The following is a 17,537-nucleotide window of genomic DNA, read 5'->3' as shown; positions in this document are numbered from 1 at the left end:
TAAATGTTATGCTGAATATGATTTTACGCAGCTTAATTACTTCCGTAGTGGAGCATTCATGAGTTGGCTGTGTGCCGGTAAGGGGCGTGGCCGAGTGGGTGAGGAGTCAGGAGGTGGAGTCAGGTTCGCCTGTCAGTTTGCGTGTGAAGGACTGGGTGTGAAAAGCAGTGATGTCGTAGCCTCGCGGGAAGCTCACCAGCTCCGTGTCCGCTTCTAATTGCATAGTTGTGACGTCATCCTCTGTGCTCCGAGCAGGTCAGCAAGGCACGTGTCAGCACAAGCCCAGGGGAGCAAGTCGAAGGCAATGGCGCGGCATCCCTCGTGGCTTTGAATTGGTTTTCACGGCAGTTAAAAAGTCTGGCGTCGTTCTTAACTGAAAAAACTTCTCTGAAACGGAAAAGAAGAGTGATTCTGTACTGAATGCAAAACGACCACTCACATCGAACTATGTTGAAGTAAGTTGGAGCACTATTTAGTAAAAAGTAGTGGTTTGGCACAATCTTATGGCATCCTGTGTTAAGGAATAATATTGTAAGCAAGTCGAAAAGCTTTGTTTGTAGAAAGTAGAGCTTTGCTGAAATCGTGGTGCAAATTAATGATACTGAAGTGAGTTGAGGAATTTCATTGAACTCCGCGGTGCATTAATGCTGCGTGACGTCACAATAAAGCAAACTTAGCTCGATTTACAGTATTTGCACTCTTTATTTGTTTTACCGTTTTTCTGCAACCCAAATGACAAGAATACACAGCATCCATTGAAAATATCCCATTTAATAGTTTACAACTTGTCATCTTTAATCATATATCATACTTTCAGTCTGACAGTCACACTCACCTTCGAGCCGCGGACTATTGAGTTCAGTTCAACGCGTCAAACTTGATGGGGCAGGGGAAAACAAAACAAAACTAACAAAAAAAATAGAAGAGACGTTCATTCGGCTACAACAAATCCGATTTTGTTTTAAATCAGGAAAAGCCTGGGTGTGCGTTTCATTCATCGCCATCTTTAATCCTTATTGTGACCACAACCGAAACAAAATCCTATCGAACACTCATTAACGAAGTTCCTTTCATCTCGAGTAGAAATAACATTATTTACATTGGCTTTTACATGCAGCTCATTAGCTGAAAATTTGCAGCCAAATAAAAACCTGTAAATAAATCAGACACGCACACACTCGCAGACGCACATATTTTCAAAGTCAGATCACAAAAACTGATAATTTGTCTTCCTTCAAGTTTGTCCAAAGCATTTACGATGAGCTCATTTCGCCATTTGTACACCATACCTTGCATGGATGGGCATCATTAAAAATAACAAACAGAGGGGACGCAATAGTTGACAAAAGAACACACAAAACGAATGTGGACAAGCTGGACTGAGCTTTTCCCTCCCCGTCATTAAAGTTTTGCACAGCTCCCCCTTGTGGCCATAGCTGTGTAAAGCACTCGAACATGCACAATTGAGTGTATTAAATCGAGATTAATTGGATGCCGTTCCAGGTTTTATTCCATATCCTTGATATCCAGCTTGAGTTGAGAATGGAGAGGAGACTGATCCTAACAAATTTGTTACCCACCCAAAAAAAAAAAACTAATTGCAATGAGACTGATTTTAAATATGTACTAGTTACCCTGTTTGTATTCTATCTTCTGGCCTTTTAAGAGTCTCATGTTGGGTAGTCTTCAAAATTATCACTTAGTCTAAAATACTTTAAAAAAATATCTGGTTTGTCCAGTGTTTTACAGATGCCCTTAGATATAACTGCCACTAGTAGCACAAAGTTGTCTAGTGCACAGCTTTACCTTATTAGGAGGATACTTTTGTCCAACTAATGAGAATATTAGTACAAGGACCTTAAGATGGATATCAAAGATATTGAACATTTTTTTCAAAATGCCTGGAGACAATTCAGCGCACGTAGAATGAGTAATAATATTTTTCCACAAACGTACGGCATTTTTGTGTAGTAGCATGACAGCTACATGTTACTAGTGACGCTAAACTGTTCCCGAGTTGACAGTTTGCTAATAGTACCACTACCAAAGCTTTAGATGGCAAGCAGTTGAAATTTATAAAGTCACTAGTTGTGGTGCACTTTTGTCTCACTAGTAGCATGTTGTTGCATTTTGGTCGGGCTACTAGGGCCTCAGAGGCAACTAGTGCATGACATAACTACTAGTTCGGTCTAGCAGTGTTATTAGTGCAGAGCAAAATATTCGCTCTGCTAATGCGCTGAATTGTCTTACTAGTGACAACAAAGAGTGTACTAGTACACAGAGCTAGGACTAAGAGGATATGTGTAATAATTTTGGGGGGGGGGCATAATTGTTTGATTTCAGGCCACCTTTATAGTAAATGTGTTGGGGAAAGTACAGTTTTCAAAACAGCAAATTTAAAGACGAAATCAACATTTAAATAGCGACACACACAAGGCCAACTAAAAAAGGTGAGACAAAGCAAAATGGGGGCGGCATTGTGAAAGCTTACTAGTGCAGTTTTGCAGTTTCTCAGTAGTACAGTTCCCCATTCACTCACTAAACGCAAAAGTTAACGAAAAGCCCCGGCAGCTACGTTTGGAAAGACGACACATCCACACCCGTAAGCCAAGTCGGATTCCTACTCAATCAAATGCATCACTTTAAGAATCTTTTATACATATATGCATACAATTCGATGTCCTAGCTAATTGTTTGAAGTCTTCATGTGGGTTTTTATTTAAGTGGATCAGCCTTTGTTTGTTTTACAATTATATATACAATGTACAGGTAGTAGATCATATTATACCTTTTACAATGGATGAGTGGTGATACAGGGAAGCCTGATGTTGACTACGGTTGACTATTTAGACAATATACAGAGTGAAGAATTGGTTTAGAAAATGGTTTCTAAAAAAAGGATGAAAGATAGTACAAGAGACAAAAAATTTGTAAAAGCCCTCAATATTTACAGAAAAAAGCTAATATAGCATTTGTCAACCAACAACAGAAAAAAAAAGTGAAATTATTTTCCTCCATATACACATATTGTAGCTGAAAAATATTTCCAAAGCTAATAGTCTTTGTGATTTTGGTCACAGGAGTTAGATAGTGAAGCATAGTGATTGAATATCAAAGCGCCGTGGGGCCGCTAAGGTGGTTCATCGCTAACTTGTAATGGCGCACGTGGACAAAACGGCTGTCAGCAGCTTTCATGCAGCTGTGCGCCCCTCGCTTGCGACCGGGGACGAAAAGCAGGCCAGCCACTTTAACGAGTTAGTAGAAAGAGAGAACGCTGTGAGGTATCAACGGTAGCCTCCACCCCCCCCCGGTTCCCCCGACAGAGAAGACCGGAGCCGAGATCAATCGCACGGCTAAACAGTCCTCACTCGATTAATCGGTGAATCTGAAGACTGGGACGGGACAGCGGATCTTAAATGAGATTTCGCGACAACACATGATGTCATCCGATGAAAAAGGTGACATCGATTAGCTGCCCCTCCGACCCCCACCACACACACACACACACACACACACACACAATTCGCTTTGTTTGGGGCCTTCCAGGCCCAAAAATGAAGCTCAGCAACATTATCAAGGGACAATCGTAATCACCTTGCGATAATTTGCGTCATTGTGGAGATGAAGCGAAGCTCATCAACGAGTGAAAAACAAACGCGCTTGAAACGAGGTGAAAGATGACAAAGCATCGCAAACCCGTCGCGATCAATTCCCTCACTCCATCAGGCGAACAGAACTTTTCTTTCGTCCAGTCAGAAAGGCACGTCACTTTGATATCAGGCATAAATAATCAAGTCGATTTACTGCAGAAATCAAACATATTTTCACAGAAATAGTGCCGACGTGATGACGTCTCATCGATGGAGAAATAAGGAGGTGGCGGAGAACAGCATTCAGTGCATGAAACTACATTCAGAACAGGCTTCATTTACAGAAGTTTGTGCGAGGTGAGAAGCGCGACCGGCTAAAAACAAACGCATCTCACGGACCAGCTGACTGCATTAAAGCCACACAGGGGAAAGGAAAAAAAAAATTAGGAATTGTGGCCTTTTTGTGGTTTAATTTGACAAAAAGTCGTAATTTTGGAGACGTGAGGACTCCACCCGACAGTGATGAAATGCAACAACATCTCTGAGATGGATTTGCAGGCATGAATTTGAGGAAGGTCACTAAAGTGAATGATCTGAGGATTGCATTATTAGGGCTTTAAAAGGCTCAGAGCAATCATAAATATTCATTTTTATCAAAGTGAGTACATGTTAGGTTTAGTACAGTGTTCGCGTGAGACTGGAAAAAAACAAAAGAAAGTAGCATGACTAACGAAAAGAGATGACGACACCAGAAAGAAGCGAGAAAGTTCACTGACAAGTAATCCTGTTTATCGAACGGCTCTTCATCTGTACTGGTTTTTCCTTCGTTAAAGACGCTCTGTTGCGCGTTTCTTGATGTCACTGACGGGGAGTCCGTTGGAAGAAGAGGAGGAGGAGGAGGAGGAGGAGAAGGGGGGGGGGGGAAGAGGGGCAAGGCGGGGGGGAAAAAAAACAAAAAATCATAGTCCCCGTCGGAGGGGCATTTAGGAGCAAATGAAGCAACTCATCACTGCCACGACTGTGGGGGGAAGTTATTGACCTCGGCCAGGTCTTGCACAGGCGAGCCTTTGTGGCTGTACGTCAGCTTGATCCTCATTCGCAGCTGTTGCTGAAAACGGAGCAGTGGTTTTTCATGAGGACTGCAAATACACTCGACATAAAAAAAGTCTACCCACCCCTGTTCAAATGCCACTTGTTTGTGACATAAAACAGGAGAACACTTTTTTTTTTTTTAACATTTCAAACGCTATTTCATTTCAAAACAATTTCCACCAATAATGACCTACAACTCAGTTTACAAAAAAAAAGAGGCGAAGTAAAAATAAATACAATAATAATAAGCGAGAGAGAGAGAGAAAGTCTGCCACTTGAGCAGGGGTGTGTAGACTTTTTAAATACACCATCCGACCCAGACGAGAGCATACTAACTTTCTGTGGGTTGAGGACTCTGATGACCTGTGTGACAGTTCCCTGGTTGAGTGCTTGGACGACATTACTGCTGGGGGACAGGAGCTGCAGCTGGAATGTCTGACAAAACAAAACACTCACGTGAACAACAAAACTATCGGACACGCAAACACATAAAAGCAGGCTTGCATGCCAGTCAAAATGAGCCAACCCAACAAAAAGTGACTGTGCCCGTTTACCTTTGGTACTGCAGCCTGAAAAACAAAGTCTGTCATGTCCGCTTCCGTTGAGTTGGAAGCGTGGATGGTGATGACGGCGACATTGGGGTTGGGGTTTGCTCTCTCAAACGTGAAGTCTATTTTCAAGCCGTTCTTGTTGTAGGCCGTCATCGGAGGGATACCTGCAGGAACATTTGAGACCGGGAAGTGTTTGTAAAGGAGCGACTCGAATGCGCTGTGGGGGGTAAAGGGTAAACGGGAGTCTCACCTGCAGCTGCAATGTCATTAAAGAGGGGCTGTGAGGAGAGGCCATCCAGGAGAAAAGGGGGTTGGGAGGTGGGTACAGAGGGAGCAGGAACAGGGGCTGGACCACCTTGGGAGGGGAAGGTCACATCAGAGTTTGATGCATCGTGACCAATTCGGAAATGGATCTTCAAAGACATGCGCTCTAGAACAGTGAACACCATGCGTCGCCATGCTCACCTCCCAGACCACCTCCGCAATTAGCGAAATTCACAATATAGAAATATATATATATATTTTTTAACAGCATTCGTCACTTTTTTGTCCAAAGATGTACATTATAAAATGAAATTAAGCCGTTGCTTTCTGTAGGCATAAAATGCAGGATGGGAGAGGATTGAGAGATTCAATCTCACCGTAATGGTTTCATCAAAAATGATGCTGAGCTTGAAATACTTGCTCACTCCTTCTTTCAAATTGACATTGTTAAAAACAATAGTGCCATCATCTTGTGGCCAAAAGTGGAATTATACACAAAAACAAAAGTCCACGAATCATTTCTAACTGTATCTGCATGCAAGAAGAGAGTTGTTGATTGGCTGGCATCTCAACCTTCCTATTCAGGAGGTCCCATAGGTTCAAAAGGGTTGAGGTCAGGGTCACAGTATTATTTTTTTCTCCCTTTTATATCCACAACAACTAAAGCTCAATGGCATTTTTTGGATGGGATGGTGCATGGAATTATTTGATTGCAGAACGCAGGATTCTTTTCATACAATTGTGGGATATGGTTAATTAGTAGCGCATATTTTGCTGAGGTCCTTTTGACATCTTCAGGCATCCCAAATAAATAAATAACTCACTCTCCATTATTCCAACCTAAAACATCAGTTGGCCACATTGCTGACCTTGCAGCTTTTTAGAAAACTACAACAAGAATTTGAGATGTTCCGTGTATTCATTCCTGTCACAAAACGTTGGATCAGTTCATGCTTTTCGTCAGCAAAAAGATTTTTCTTTTCCCCAGACTGCACGGAATTTTTTTTGATCACATATACACGAAAGATTCTATATACTAAAGAGGACTGAAATGAATACAACTCGATTTTGAGTAACATTATTTGATTTTTTTTTTTTGTTTGTTTCAACACACGGTAGCTCCGACATGTTTCCGAGTAAGATTTGGCGTCTCCTACCACTTAGTGAGATGTCACCCAGCAGGTCCAGCAGCTCTCCTCCAGACGACGTAGGCTTGGGGGGCACCGTGGTATGGATTACTGGCACCACATCATTACCACCCAGCAGGTCTAATAAATCATTTGCCTGTGAGGGATAAGTATCAAATGAGTGACACTCTTCAGTTTTTATGTGTTCAATTTTAGGCTTCACGGCAAAATTAAAGATTCCACTTTGATGTCGCAGAAATGTTTGCCGACCTGGTTGGCTGGCTGACTGACAGGGGGTGGATGTTTGGGTTCCCCAACAGAGGGTTCTGCCTCCCCGTTGGTCTGCACGATCTCTGTGGGGCCATTAGTGGCCGTTTTCTCCATAATGGGCATTCGCTCGAGGAGAGCCGGCCTGAGGGAGGAGAAGAAGCAGTGGAGGATGAACCACATTGAAGCGCCACCGAGAAGACCAATCCGACTAAATGGTCCGTTGTATTTGGATGAGGTGTTTTAGTTTGTCAGCCACTTCACCTCATGTGGTCGTATTTCTTGAAAAGTGCGTTGTACTCCACTGCTCTCTGTTGCAGCTCTACGTCAATGCTGCTGCCATATATGGAAACCACCTTCTTGATTCGGCTACAAGATAAATTGAATGTGAGCGGGAATTCGCAGGGGTGCATGTTGTTCCAAATGAGTTGGCGACGACAAAGCCTCATTATGTAAAGTGTTCAATTGAGTGACTCACTTGACGCCACTGAAGCGAGTCGAGAGCTTCATGATGGCAGTGAGAGAATAGCCTCGAGTCACAGGCGTGGACAGATTGGATACTAGAAGACCTTCCAGCACATCCAGAACTTCATCTTCAGTCACCTAGATTAGAAAAGGAAGGAAGGAATGTGTAGCGTCTCATCATAATATCATAGCCCATGAAAAGATACAGTAACAGATTTGAACACGCTTCCTCCAAAGCACACTGCGCTGCGCATTTTGGTGTGCACAATACCGGAGACTCTTCTTTTGCTGCATCTCAGTACGGCAGTATTAGCCATTCGTCTGAGAGGATAAAGAATATATGCCTGCGAGTATCGCTGTATCTGTCTACAGGTTTTACTGCACCGTTTGTGTTCAGATGAAAAGCTAACAACACGACCACAGTTCCTAATTGTGAACGTGTGCCAAAGTGTTTCCCATTATTCAATTTGTCAACATGTACCTGAATGGGCTCCTCTTCTTCACACTGTCCAGAAACCAGTAGGTCGCCATACTCTCCTATGCACCAGGATGCGACTTGAACGAGAGGTTGCTACGCAGACACAAACAAGAGTCCATCTCTTCTGCTCTCTGCATAATGATCACAGTGTCGGATATGAATCATCGAGCCGCGTCCCAGTTCTGACCTGTGAGATGTCATCCAAAAGAGCTTTGTAGAGTCTCTGTACTGTGTACGCGTGCATCTCCACACTGTTTGTGATGAGCTGAATAAGGTTGGGCACGGAGTCGTCGCGCACATAACTTCCTGCCTGCATAGACGAGCGGATATGCTAATTAGAATAGATACAAGTAGCTCTTTGGTGGGAAAAGCTCCAAGTGCTCATTTTTAATAAACAGATGCACGCATGATAATACGTACTGTAGTCAGAACTCTCATTATAGTGTCTATGTGCCATCTTTTCGAAGGGGCATACCTGTAACAAAAAGGACACGTTCATATTTAAGGCAATTTTAAGTTTTCTGCAGGGTGATAAAGTGATGCATGCTGTCGGATAAGAAAAAGAATCAACAGTCATTCAGACGATGGATCACTCTTGTTATCATCACACAGCATTTCTTTGTTTTGAAATAGAAAAATAATATTTGGGTCCACTATTTGTCATTGTAGTAGTGATAGACCGATTATCGGCCGGGCCGATTATTAGGGCTGATATTTGGCTTTTTTTTTTTTAACTTCAATGGCAGATAAAAACTGGTTTATATTGGCTCACTGGAACACAATTCTCTCTCTCTCTGTCGTGCTCGTGGCCCTGCCTGCAGAAGCAGATTAGCTCACCCACAGCACCATCTGATTGGATTCTTGTGCAGCCAATCAGCAATAAGCTGCCCGTTTGCTTTTTCACCTCGAGTTACACGTACCATCGGAGAGGTCCAGAGGAAGGTAAGGCAACAGACTTTTCCGAAATTTTAATAAATGTCAGTCTACTGCAACTCACTAACTAATAAAAAACTATTTGAAGGAGTAAACTTTCAAGATTTGTTTGTTTTCATTGAACTATAAAACATGCAGCTGAGACGGGGCACTTTTGGTTAGACTCTTAAAACAAAATTGTCTATTTTGTAAGATCTAAAAAAGTTTTAACATGTTAGTAAATCACTAAAGTTGTTTATTAAACATGTGCTTAAAGCCATTTCAACTAAGTCAAGTTTTGGAGTGAATATTATAAAATGGAGCGCAACACAAAGTAAAGTGGCCAATATGTCAATGCCGTACTTTTCTGCTGCAAGAAAAACTCCCGATGCACAGTCGGCTTTAAATTCCGGGTCGCACGAGTCCAGGAAGTAGAGCAGCTCTTTCATCATGCCTCTTATGTTGTTGCCGTTGACTAGGGCAAAGCTCAGTTCCATTGCACGTCTACAGCAGCAATGGGAAAGAGATCAAGGACACGAACAAAACAGTTACATAAAAATGTGACTGGGTGAATGCCCTCAATGTCAAAATATTGAAAAATGGCCCGCCTACCTCTTGATGGACACATCAAGGTCTTTTAAACAATCCACAATGGTGCTCCGATGCCTTTGCACTGCATTGTGGTCCGTCTGTACCGTCTTTAGTAGGGATGTCAATGCCACATATCTGCAATGGTGAAAAATACACATTTTTAATTCTGCTGTTCTTTCCAATTTTGTCTTAATGTAAGTGTCAGGTGAAAACATGTAAATATCCAAATTAAATTGATTTTTTTGGAGTACAACTCCCCCCCCCCCCTCGCTCTAAATTCATAAATTGTGACACTTGGGAAGCCAGAAAATACACATACCTTATATTTTTGTCATTATTAAGGAGGAAGCGACCTAATATATTAATTGCCAAAACCTGTAACACAAAAGAGTCAGAACAGTGTAAATAAACTTAAAAGTTCTTTTTTTGCATTCGTATCAATTCAATTTGCTCACCCTCAGTCCACTTTCGGACTTGATGTCCATGATGGTCAACACAGTCTCATACAGGATTGCGTTGCCCACATTTTTACTTGTTTCAGTGTTTGTTGCAACCTGCAGCCAAGAATAATACGTTACATCGTTGTCAAACTCAACCGGATAGACATTTGCTGAGAGTCCTAATCTTATTCAGGTATTCAAATTTGTTGAAAACAGGTGACGCTCTATTTATTTTGGTAAATAAATATTCTAATAAATATTTTGTAGTTCAGTAAAGAAATAATCCCAGACTGAAAACCATAAATGAAATTAGCAACAAACTCAAATTAATTTCCAAACAAACAACTCAGTAATTTTAATAATATTACAAACATTTTAAGAGTAACTCATCATCTTACTTTGTCACTGCCTAAATGAAATATATGAATGATATTTACGTTTTTTACACATACATTCAAACATACATATCCATCCAGAATAAAACGTTTTTTATTCTTATGAACTTAATTACCATCCCCCCCCCCAGTTTCAAAACACCATCTGCACCCCTGGATGAACACAAGTCTCCGAATTACACAACACCACAAGTCGACATAATGCTGTCAGACAATATAAAGTATCAACAGTCTTTCAGACGATGGATCACTCTATTTATCATCATACAGCATTTCTTTCGGCGTGATCCGTCCTCTTCTTGTGCATTTCTGTTACAATTTGATTTTGTTCCCTTTGTTTGCCATTATTTGTCATTATGGGATACCACAACGGAGTACATCTCTAATGTGTTAGTATAAATGTGTCTTCTGCTAGAAAGACTTCCAACGCACAGAGGAGAAGGGAGATGTGTTGTTTGATAAGGAAATGTCATTGCTGAGTTTAAAATGAGAAAAATGAATCAAACAAAAAGAGGCACATAAGGAGATAACCAACTCTAACCTGTGCAAGAATGTCATTCATTGCTTCACTGGAGTCATCGTCACTCCTGCCTAAAATTCGCAGTAGTCTCAATATCCGCACCTGGAGAAAAAGAAAAAAAAAAGGGAGACAAGTCTGTCAATGTACATGAAATGCAATTCACTTTGTTATGGTGTCCTGCACACCGAACAATGGGACCAAACCCGACTGATTGCCAAGTTTTAAGAATTTCATAAGTACCAGTGGATGAAAAAGCGAGGCGTGTAGAGTATCTGGCACAAATCCACACTCACATTAAAAGAAAATATGTTTCTAGGTACAAAGCGACATCCAGGCAGGTTGCACCAAGCCAAAAGAATACAGCGTATAAGCTACGTTTTACAACAACAGGTAACCATATTTTGTATGAGGGCAGCACATAAGGAGTGCATCCACATGCAAGTGTTTGCGCACAACACAAATTGCAGCTCAGTGAGCTTGACTAGAAGCCTCCAGTTGAGATCGGATATTATTGCTACAAACATGAGAACACGTGGCATTGGAGCTATTTATATACACATTTTTTTTTTAATAGTTGCTAGAATTGTCAGAGAAGTCACTGAATACAGCGATAATATCTCTTGGCAATATTCAAGGCAAGTCGCTGCTTTTGTTTGCCTGCACTGTTGACACACACATACATAATCCATATGCGTCCGTCGATGAAAAACAAAAGTGATCGAGTACGGAAATATATAATTACAGTCTATGAATGGAGCCAACAGTCTTAAAGTATTTCTCGCTTGTTTCCAGACTTTCATTAATTACAAACACAGCTACTGCAGCCAGGGCAATCAACTTTCTCCACAATTGCATCATGTTGTTTGCGGTTCAATAAAAAAAAAAAAAATAAAACAGTGCATATAGCGCCTCAAAATGTTTTCCAATAAGTACACGGGGCGTTGCAGTTATTCTATTGGAGGGAGTTAATTATGTCAATAGCCGAATGTGAAGGTGTGAGTTGTGGATTGTATTTTTGTTTTTGTAATTGTCCAGTTCAGTCACATTCGTACCTCAGAAAATGTTGGAACTAAAAAAATTCTCTTTTGTCAGCTTTGCTTGTCGAGTCAAGCGTCTGTCCTGGACACGGTTTCGCCGTGTGGCATTTCAGCGAGTAAAATTGTGTTTTTTTCAACATGACTCTTGAGACAGACTGAGGAGATTTACCTGCAGAAAAGGATCGCTTATGCCCGACACGTCATGCTCAGGCGAATATCCAGACATTATTAGGTTCTTCAGGATTCTCACCAATTGTGGAACGAGCTACAAAAAAAGACCAAGATCAAAAGAGAAAAGAGGTGGTGTCACAATATTTGGTTGAGATATTCCAATACACGTCACCAATGCTTACAGGAAAAAAATACAAGTTTAAATGCGGTCATTATTATCATCATGAGCAATTATCAAGAACAAAACGGAGGGGTTAGCTGTTAAAAAGTTAAAACAGACAAACTGAAAATTTTGATATGTCAAATCAGATCCTTTGTAGAGAATTATGTGGTTAGAATCACTACACTATGATAATTTAGTCAACAGAAATGTTATTTTACAATTAGATTCTATTAGAAAGCATAAGAAAATCAATATTCAAGTGCTCCGCATTTGAGGACTAAGTCAAGACATTGTGGTCTAACCAAAGTTGAGTTGATACACACTTTTTACACAAATTTTGGGGATGGTGACAAACAACCCAAAAGAAAACAAATCTCCCGCCCTAACTTAACATTAGCATTGTTGCTTTAGTTTTCACTGCTCAGGAGAGCATTTCACCTCAACAGGCCGTTTATCTTTGTAAATACGGCGACATGGAAACAACCTGGGTGGCAAACATCGTGAATACCATCAGTTCCCGGTGATAACACCTGTGACAGTCGTGAGCAGAAACCCACTCAACAGTGACCAAATGAGTTGCATATTTGGCAAATCCCGATAAAAGAAAAAATAATTGGATGACGAGTGCAGCTGACAAATGAACCACCGTATTGGATACTATTGATAACACTGACATTGCAATGATCACTGGACAAGATAAATCCAAATTCAAACAATTTTGAGGAGAACGGGGGAGAAAAAAAAAGCACCATGAATTACACGACAGATTGGTTACATCTCAGGTGACTGTGAAAGGTTGAATACTAATTACAGCATGCACCAGCTATGAGATCAGAATGCACTCTTACCTTCTCATTCTAACACAATGCAGGAATTGTAACAAGGACAAATGACAGAAAAAATATGAGGTAGATGTTAGGGAGTGGAAAATCATTCACTTTCAGAGAGCTCAAAATAAGTAGATCATGAACATGAGGGGTGGCGCTTCAGGCATTGTTTTTGCTGCATCGAGAGACGACGGCAGCAAGTGAAATAGAGTACAAGCAGAAAAAAAAAAAAGAAAGATAAAAACGCTGACGTACAATTCAGTCCAAATCCCAGGTGTTAGCGTTGCCTTACAGTCTGCGGCTTAAAGGCCAGATTTCCACTTGGCCACTTCTACTTGGTCGGTAGCGGAGAAGTAAGTATAGGCACGCGGGATTCAAATCTCTCTTTACTTTAACGGCCTTGCCTGGAGAATCACTGCCTCCGTCATTTTAGTGGTGGGAGCTGTTAATCCAGCGTGCAGACATCCAGATTTCTTCTACCGTTCTCACACATATTTCTATCCTGCACGTGACCTAGAAATAGCTGGATGTGCACGTTTTGGCTGTGCTGAGCTTTGCCATTAACTTTCTCTCACGAGTGCCCACTTAATCTGAAACTGAGAGAGGAAAACGTGAACACAAGGGAGGCATCGAGTATGACACTTTAAGTGTGACATGAGCTTACTCGGCTAAATCCAAGCGCCGAGTACAAATGCAGGCATTAAATACTGCGATGAGCAGAGCTGGCCACACAACCAACATAATGTCGGTGAAAAGGAGACCAGGAAAGAGACAAACTGGCATATTGTGGCATCACAAGTTTTTTTGTTTTTTTTTTGGCCCATCAAAGTCATCTGGCGGCCCACGAGCCAAACGTTGCCATCCACTGGTGTAGCATATGCTGAGTATGAAATGGCTAACCTGTTAAATGACTTATTATGTCTTCACCTGACAAAGCAGACGTCAAATAAACCAGTTAGCCTCAAAGGCGCCACCTATGTCTTATTCATCGACTCATCAGACAAACACGGCTACCCCATTTACCCAACTTGACTTATTATGCGTGTTTGCTCAAAAAAGCGATTAAAAGTGCACGGATGGCTGTGTCGATCAACACTTGCAGGGTTATTACAATACGTTCTAACTAGAGATGGTAAGCTATCGAAAATAAACTCAAAAATTGAAGTGTTCCACTTGCAAATTGCATCTTCCTTGTTAAGTGTGAAATTATTCCCAACTTTGGACATGCTCAGTTTTTTTTTTTTTTTTTTTAAGTCTTTACTCCGGGCCTGTCGGCATCGTGCAACTTATTCCGATGTGTGCGACTTCAGCAATATTAGGTGCGCAAAAATGATCCCTGCGATATTTTTCTTTCAATGTTTTTTTTTGTCATTTAAGTATTTTAGCTTATTGATTACTCGTTGCAGCCCAACTATCTATTAAATCACATGCAGGGTTGCCATTATCCCAGCTTTGTTTGGTGCACAAGAAATAAAACATCAAACAGGCAGGCTCATAGCTCAAGTAAATATCCTGACCTAAGCAAACTGGGTTTGTACCTTTCTGAAGTGAGACAGCATGTCCGGACTTCTCTCACACATCTCAGTAAGGAGGACAACGGATGTATGGAGAACACCTAGGGGGATAAACATACTATAGGTCATTATGCTTACGGAGGGGAAGGTTGTGCGCAAAACAGTTATGTGGCAGTGCATTGATGTTTCTATGCAGATGTGAAGGACGGTAATAAACTTCTGTAATGGCGTGTCAGAGATGAGTTTGGAACAAAACATGGCGGCAGTGCCAATATTCTAGACAGGCGCTTTCGACCTACATGCAAATTGTTTCAAGTGATCATTTACAAACGGGAACGCAAATTCTGCAGTTGGGGTATCATATAGCAAGCAAGACATTCGAAGAACGTTGTAAGATGCATAATGTTGCTGTCCATTGAAGTTTGTCTGCACTGCGTTATTCTAATAGATTCTTCTCTGACTGGTTATGTGGCCAAAGAACCAATAACAAAAGGTTTCGCCACGCCACGTTCAGAACGAGTGTTTCCACTCACTGCCAGAACCAGCTTTCAGACAACTCTTAACCCTCCCCCCCATTTGCTGTGCATTAGAGATGAGCAGAGACGCACGACGCACAACGCACTGAAGCGGAGAACCAATAATTGTCCAAATGGACCGAGTGTCAATAACCTTATATTATAGTTACACTACTATAGCTGTAAGAGAGTCAGTCTGGAAAAGAATGTTCAAATTTGATCATGCAAATTTCTAAACTGAATCAGTATTTTATCCCATTTATTACTTTTCAGCTTTGCGCTCATTAATTCTAGTCTGTCCTGTGAAGGACACGCATCAAACAGGGCCGAGTACAGAGCAGTGAGTGGCAGGGAACAGGATGAGTGGTACAGTGTTGAAAGGGGGCAGGCACCAAGCGCATCTTGACAAACCGTTTGCACTTACCATGGTTCTTCTCGCTCAGCAGGTTTTTTGTGGCTGGAAGGAACATTTCCATGAGTTCGGGAACCTTTCTGATGACGTGAACTGCACACAGCGCCGCCTGTCAGCAAAACAAACATTTTCGACAAGAGACGCACGGGGGGGGGGATGAGTTTAACCATAAACTATATCCGACTCGGGGGTGCTAATCTCTTCAGCATACACACAAAACACACACGATTGTTCAAAAATAGTCAACATGCTGTGCTCCAAATTGTAATTTTTCTTACCTTAATTACATTTAGTGTTACTGTAAAATATTAATCATTATTTTTTTGCAAACACTCGCATTAATATAGGGGGTTGAGTTAGATAGATTGCATTTGAAAACTGCAGTGCAGCAATATGATTACACCTGTGAAGGTGCAAGGTCGATTGTTCTTTTCTCTTAAATTGGTTAATTCAATCATCCATGCCAAGACATTCTGATCATTAGAAAACAACAGAAGCACATAAAACCTCTGTTGAATGGAAGGCAATAAGGAGCGGAGAGGATGTGTTTGCATATTTACTACTTGAGAATGCATTTATTTTGATTAGATGGGTCTCAATTCACTGACAAGCAGCTCACCTTTTTCCTCAAGTAAGAGTTGGATGTTTTGAGCAGCTTCTCAACCTCTCCTGCCAGGTCACGGCACATTTCTGAGGAGCCCATGCAGCCCAAAGTGCACAAGGCCAGTCCCTGGACATACTGTGTGCTGTGATTCAAGTCACTGAGGGGAAAAAAAAAAAAAAGAACAATTACATTCAGAGAGCATCATTTAATGTATGCGTCTTCGTTGTATTTAAACCACCAGAAGGTCAGAAAGATAAAGGGCACTATTGACACATGCTATGAAGAACAACAGATTTCTCAGCAGAAAATCTAATGGACGCAATGAGGGCTCAGACCGCCACTTACTTCTTGATGCAATTTGTCATTAATAGATGCACGTCCTGCCTCTCGTCCAACAACAGCATAGCTCCCAAATAACCTATTCGCTTGTCAGTAAACTTCTGGGATGCAATCAGCTTCAGGCACTCAAGCTGAGGAAAAAATAATTACAAGGATAAGAGTCATGGTATCACTGAATGTCCATCAGTAACATAATCTGCACACAATGCCGATAACTTACCTGCCCAAAGTGCGCCGGGTAGCCCAACATGTGCATATAAAGGAGCTTCGCCACATTTCGACAACGATATGTATTGTCCTCCTCTCTAAAAGATGAACGGATAGCAGCACACTCTTTCTGGATCATTTCGCGCTCCTCTGCTTGGGTCCGTGCTGTCCGGATGGTCCGGATCAGCTCCCGCAATCTGATCGGAGCTGGCATTCTCTGGAACAGAGACGGCAAAGGTTGGCAAAATAAACACAAGGTGAGAATAGAACCAATTGATATGAACCTTTTTGTTGAAAAAAAAAATTAAATTAAATAATATCAATACAATAAAAAATATAAGCATTAAATATTACACACATTCGATACATTGGCTGAAAAAAATATTTTAAGCATCATATATTTTTTAAATTAATTGGACGATTAATCGCCGATTTGTCAACGCCCTAAAAATCCTTGTCGGTCAGTTCTCCTGTGATTATTAACACCAACTCCCAGTCAAATACAAAATCCAAAAAAAGCAGGGTGGAATATCTTAATCTATAAAACGGAATGAAAAATATAATTTCAGAGTTTGTGAGAAAATGAACTATGAACCGAGAAATTACAACTAAAGTTGATAATGACCATCAATTAGGACACTTGGTCATGCAGCGATGATGCCTTTCAACTGGTAGACTGCCAAAGACAATTAAGTTGCTGGAGCAAATGTAAACAAATCCACAGTTTCCAAATGGATTTGCACACCACAGAAAATTCACACAAGATTTCCACACTCACTTTCCCTCTAGCTACAATTTGTCAAGCATTCAAAACAAGGACAAAAGAAAAAAAAGTTGACCACAGATGCCAAGGACGGTATAATAATTACTTGATGAATTCATCTTTTCATAAGGTAACGTTAGTTAATGTTAGCTAAATTAACATGGACTACAATCACTAGTTGAAAATGTGCATTAGAAAACAAACATGCAATGAGCACATTCATATAAAGGCAGCACATTGCCACAAATCATGACGCGCCACTCAACATGCAAAACAGTCAGCCGACTATGCAC

The 17,537-nt window shown here is 41.1% G+C and overlaps 1 protein-coding gene across 3 annotated transcripts in view; it reads right to left on the bottom strand.

The window, feature by feature from the left end:
- Positions 1-682: 682 nt before the first annotated feature.
- Positions 683-17,537, bottom strand: part of ap1g1 (adaptor related protein complex 1 subunit gamma 1) — a 20,505-nt gene continuing 3,650 nt past the window's right edge. For 2 of the 3 annotated variants that reach the window (XM_088295555.1, XM_088295557.1), the window contains exons 2-23: positions 16,495-16,698; positions 16,281-16,405; positions 15,951-16,092; positions 15,344-15,440; positions 14,429-14,505; positions 11,899-11,994; positions 10,714-10,794; positions 9,793-9,891; positions 9,657-9,712; positions 9,359-9,472; positions 9,110-9,250; positions 8,255-8,309; positions 8,022-8,144; positions 7,838-7,927; positions 7,370-7,494; positions 7,156-7,260; positions 6,895-7,036; positions 6,655-6,781; positions 5,484-5,588; positions 5,237-5,397; positions 5,019-5,117; positions 683-4,698 (exon numbers count right to left, since the gene is read on the bottom strand). In XM_088295555.1, coding sequence (XP_088151681.1) covers positions 4,597-4,698; positions 5,019-5,117; positions 5,237-5,397; positions 5,484-5,588; positions 6,655-6,781; positions 6,895-7,036; positions 7,156-7,260; positions 7,370-7,494; positions 7,838-7,927; positions 8,022-8,144; positions 8,255-8,309; positions 9,110-9,250; positions 9,359-9,472; positions 9,657-9,712; positions 9,793-9,891; positions 10,714-10,794; positions 11,899-11,994; positions 14,429-14,505; positions 15,344-15,440; positions 15,951-16,092; positions 16,281-16,405; positions 16,495-16,695 — 2,463 coding nt within the window. In that variant the 5' untranslated portion in view covers positions 16,696-16,698 and the 3' untranslated portion in view covers positions 683-4,596. The remainder of the gene's footprint in view (positions 4,699-5,018; positions 5,118-5,236; positions 5,398-5,483; positions 5,589-6,654; positions 6,782-6,894; positions 7,037-7,155; positions 7,261-7,369; positions 7,495-7,837; positions 7,928-8,021; positions 8,145-8,254; positions 8,310-9,109; positions 9,251-9,358; positions 9,473-9,656; positions 9,713-9,792; positions 9,892-10,713; positions 10,795-11,898; positions 11,995-14,428; positions 14,506-15,343; positions 15,441-15,950; positions 16,093-16,280; positions 16,406-16,494; positions 16,699-17,537) is intronic. The other variant, XM_088295558.1, reaches the window with a different exon arrangement.

The sequence above is a fragment of the Idiotropiscis lumnitzeri genome, chromosome 5 (genome assembly GCF_059441095.1).
Source record: "Idiotropiscis lumnitzeri isolate Australia: NSW breed Sydney's pygmy pipehorse chromosome 5, RoL_Ilum_1.0, whole genome shotgun sequence".
In the NCBI taxonomy this organism is placed as follows: domain Eukaryota; kingdom Metazoa; phylum Chordata; class Actinopteri; order Syngnathiformes; family Syngnathidae; genus Idiotropiscis; species Idiotropiscis lumnitzeri.
The sequence above is the reverse complement of the archived record's forward strand: the minus strand, read 5'-3'. Positions and strand labels throughout refer to the sequence as shown.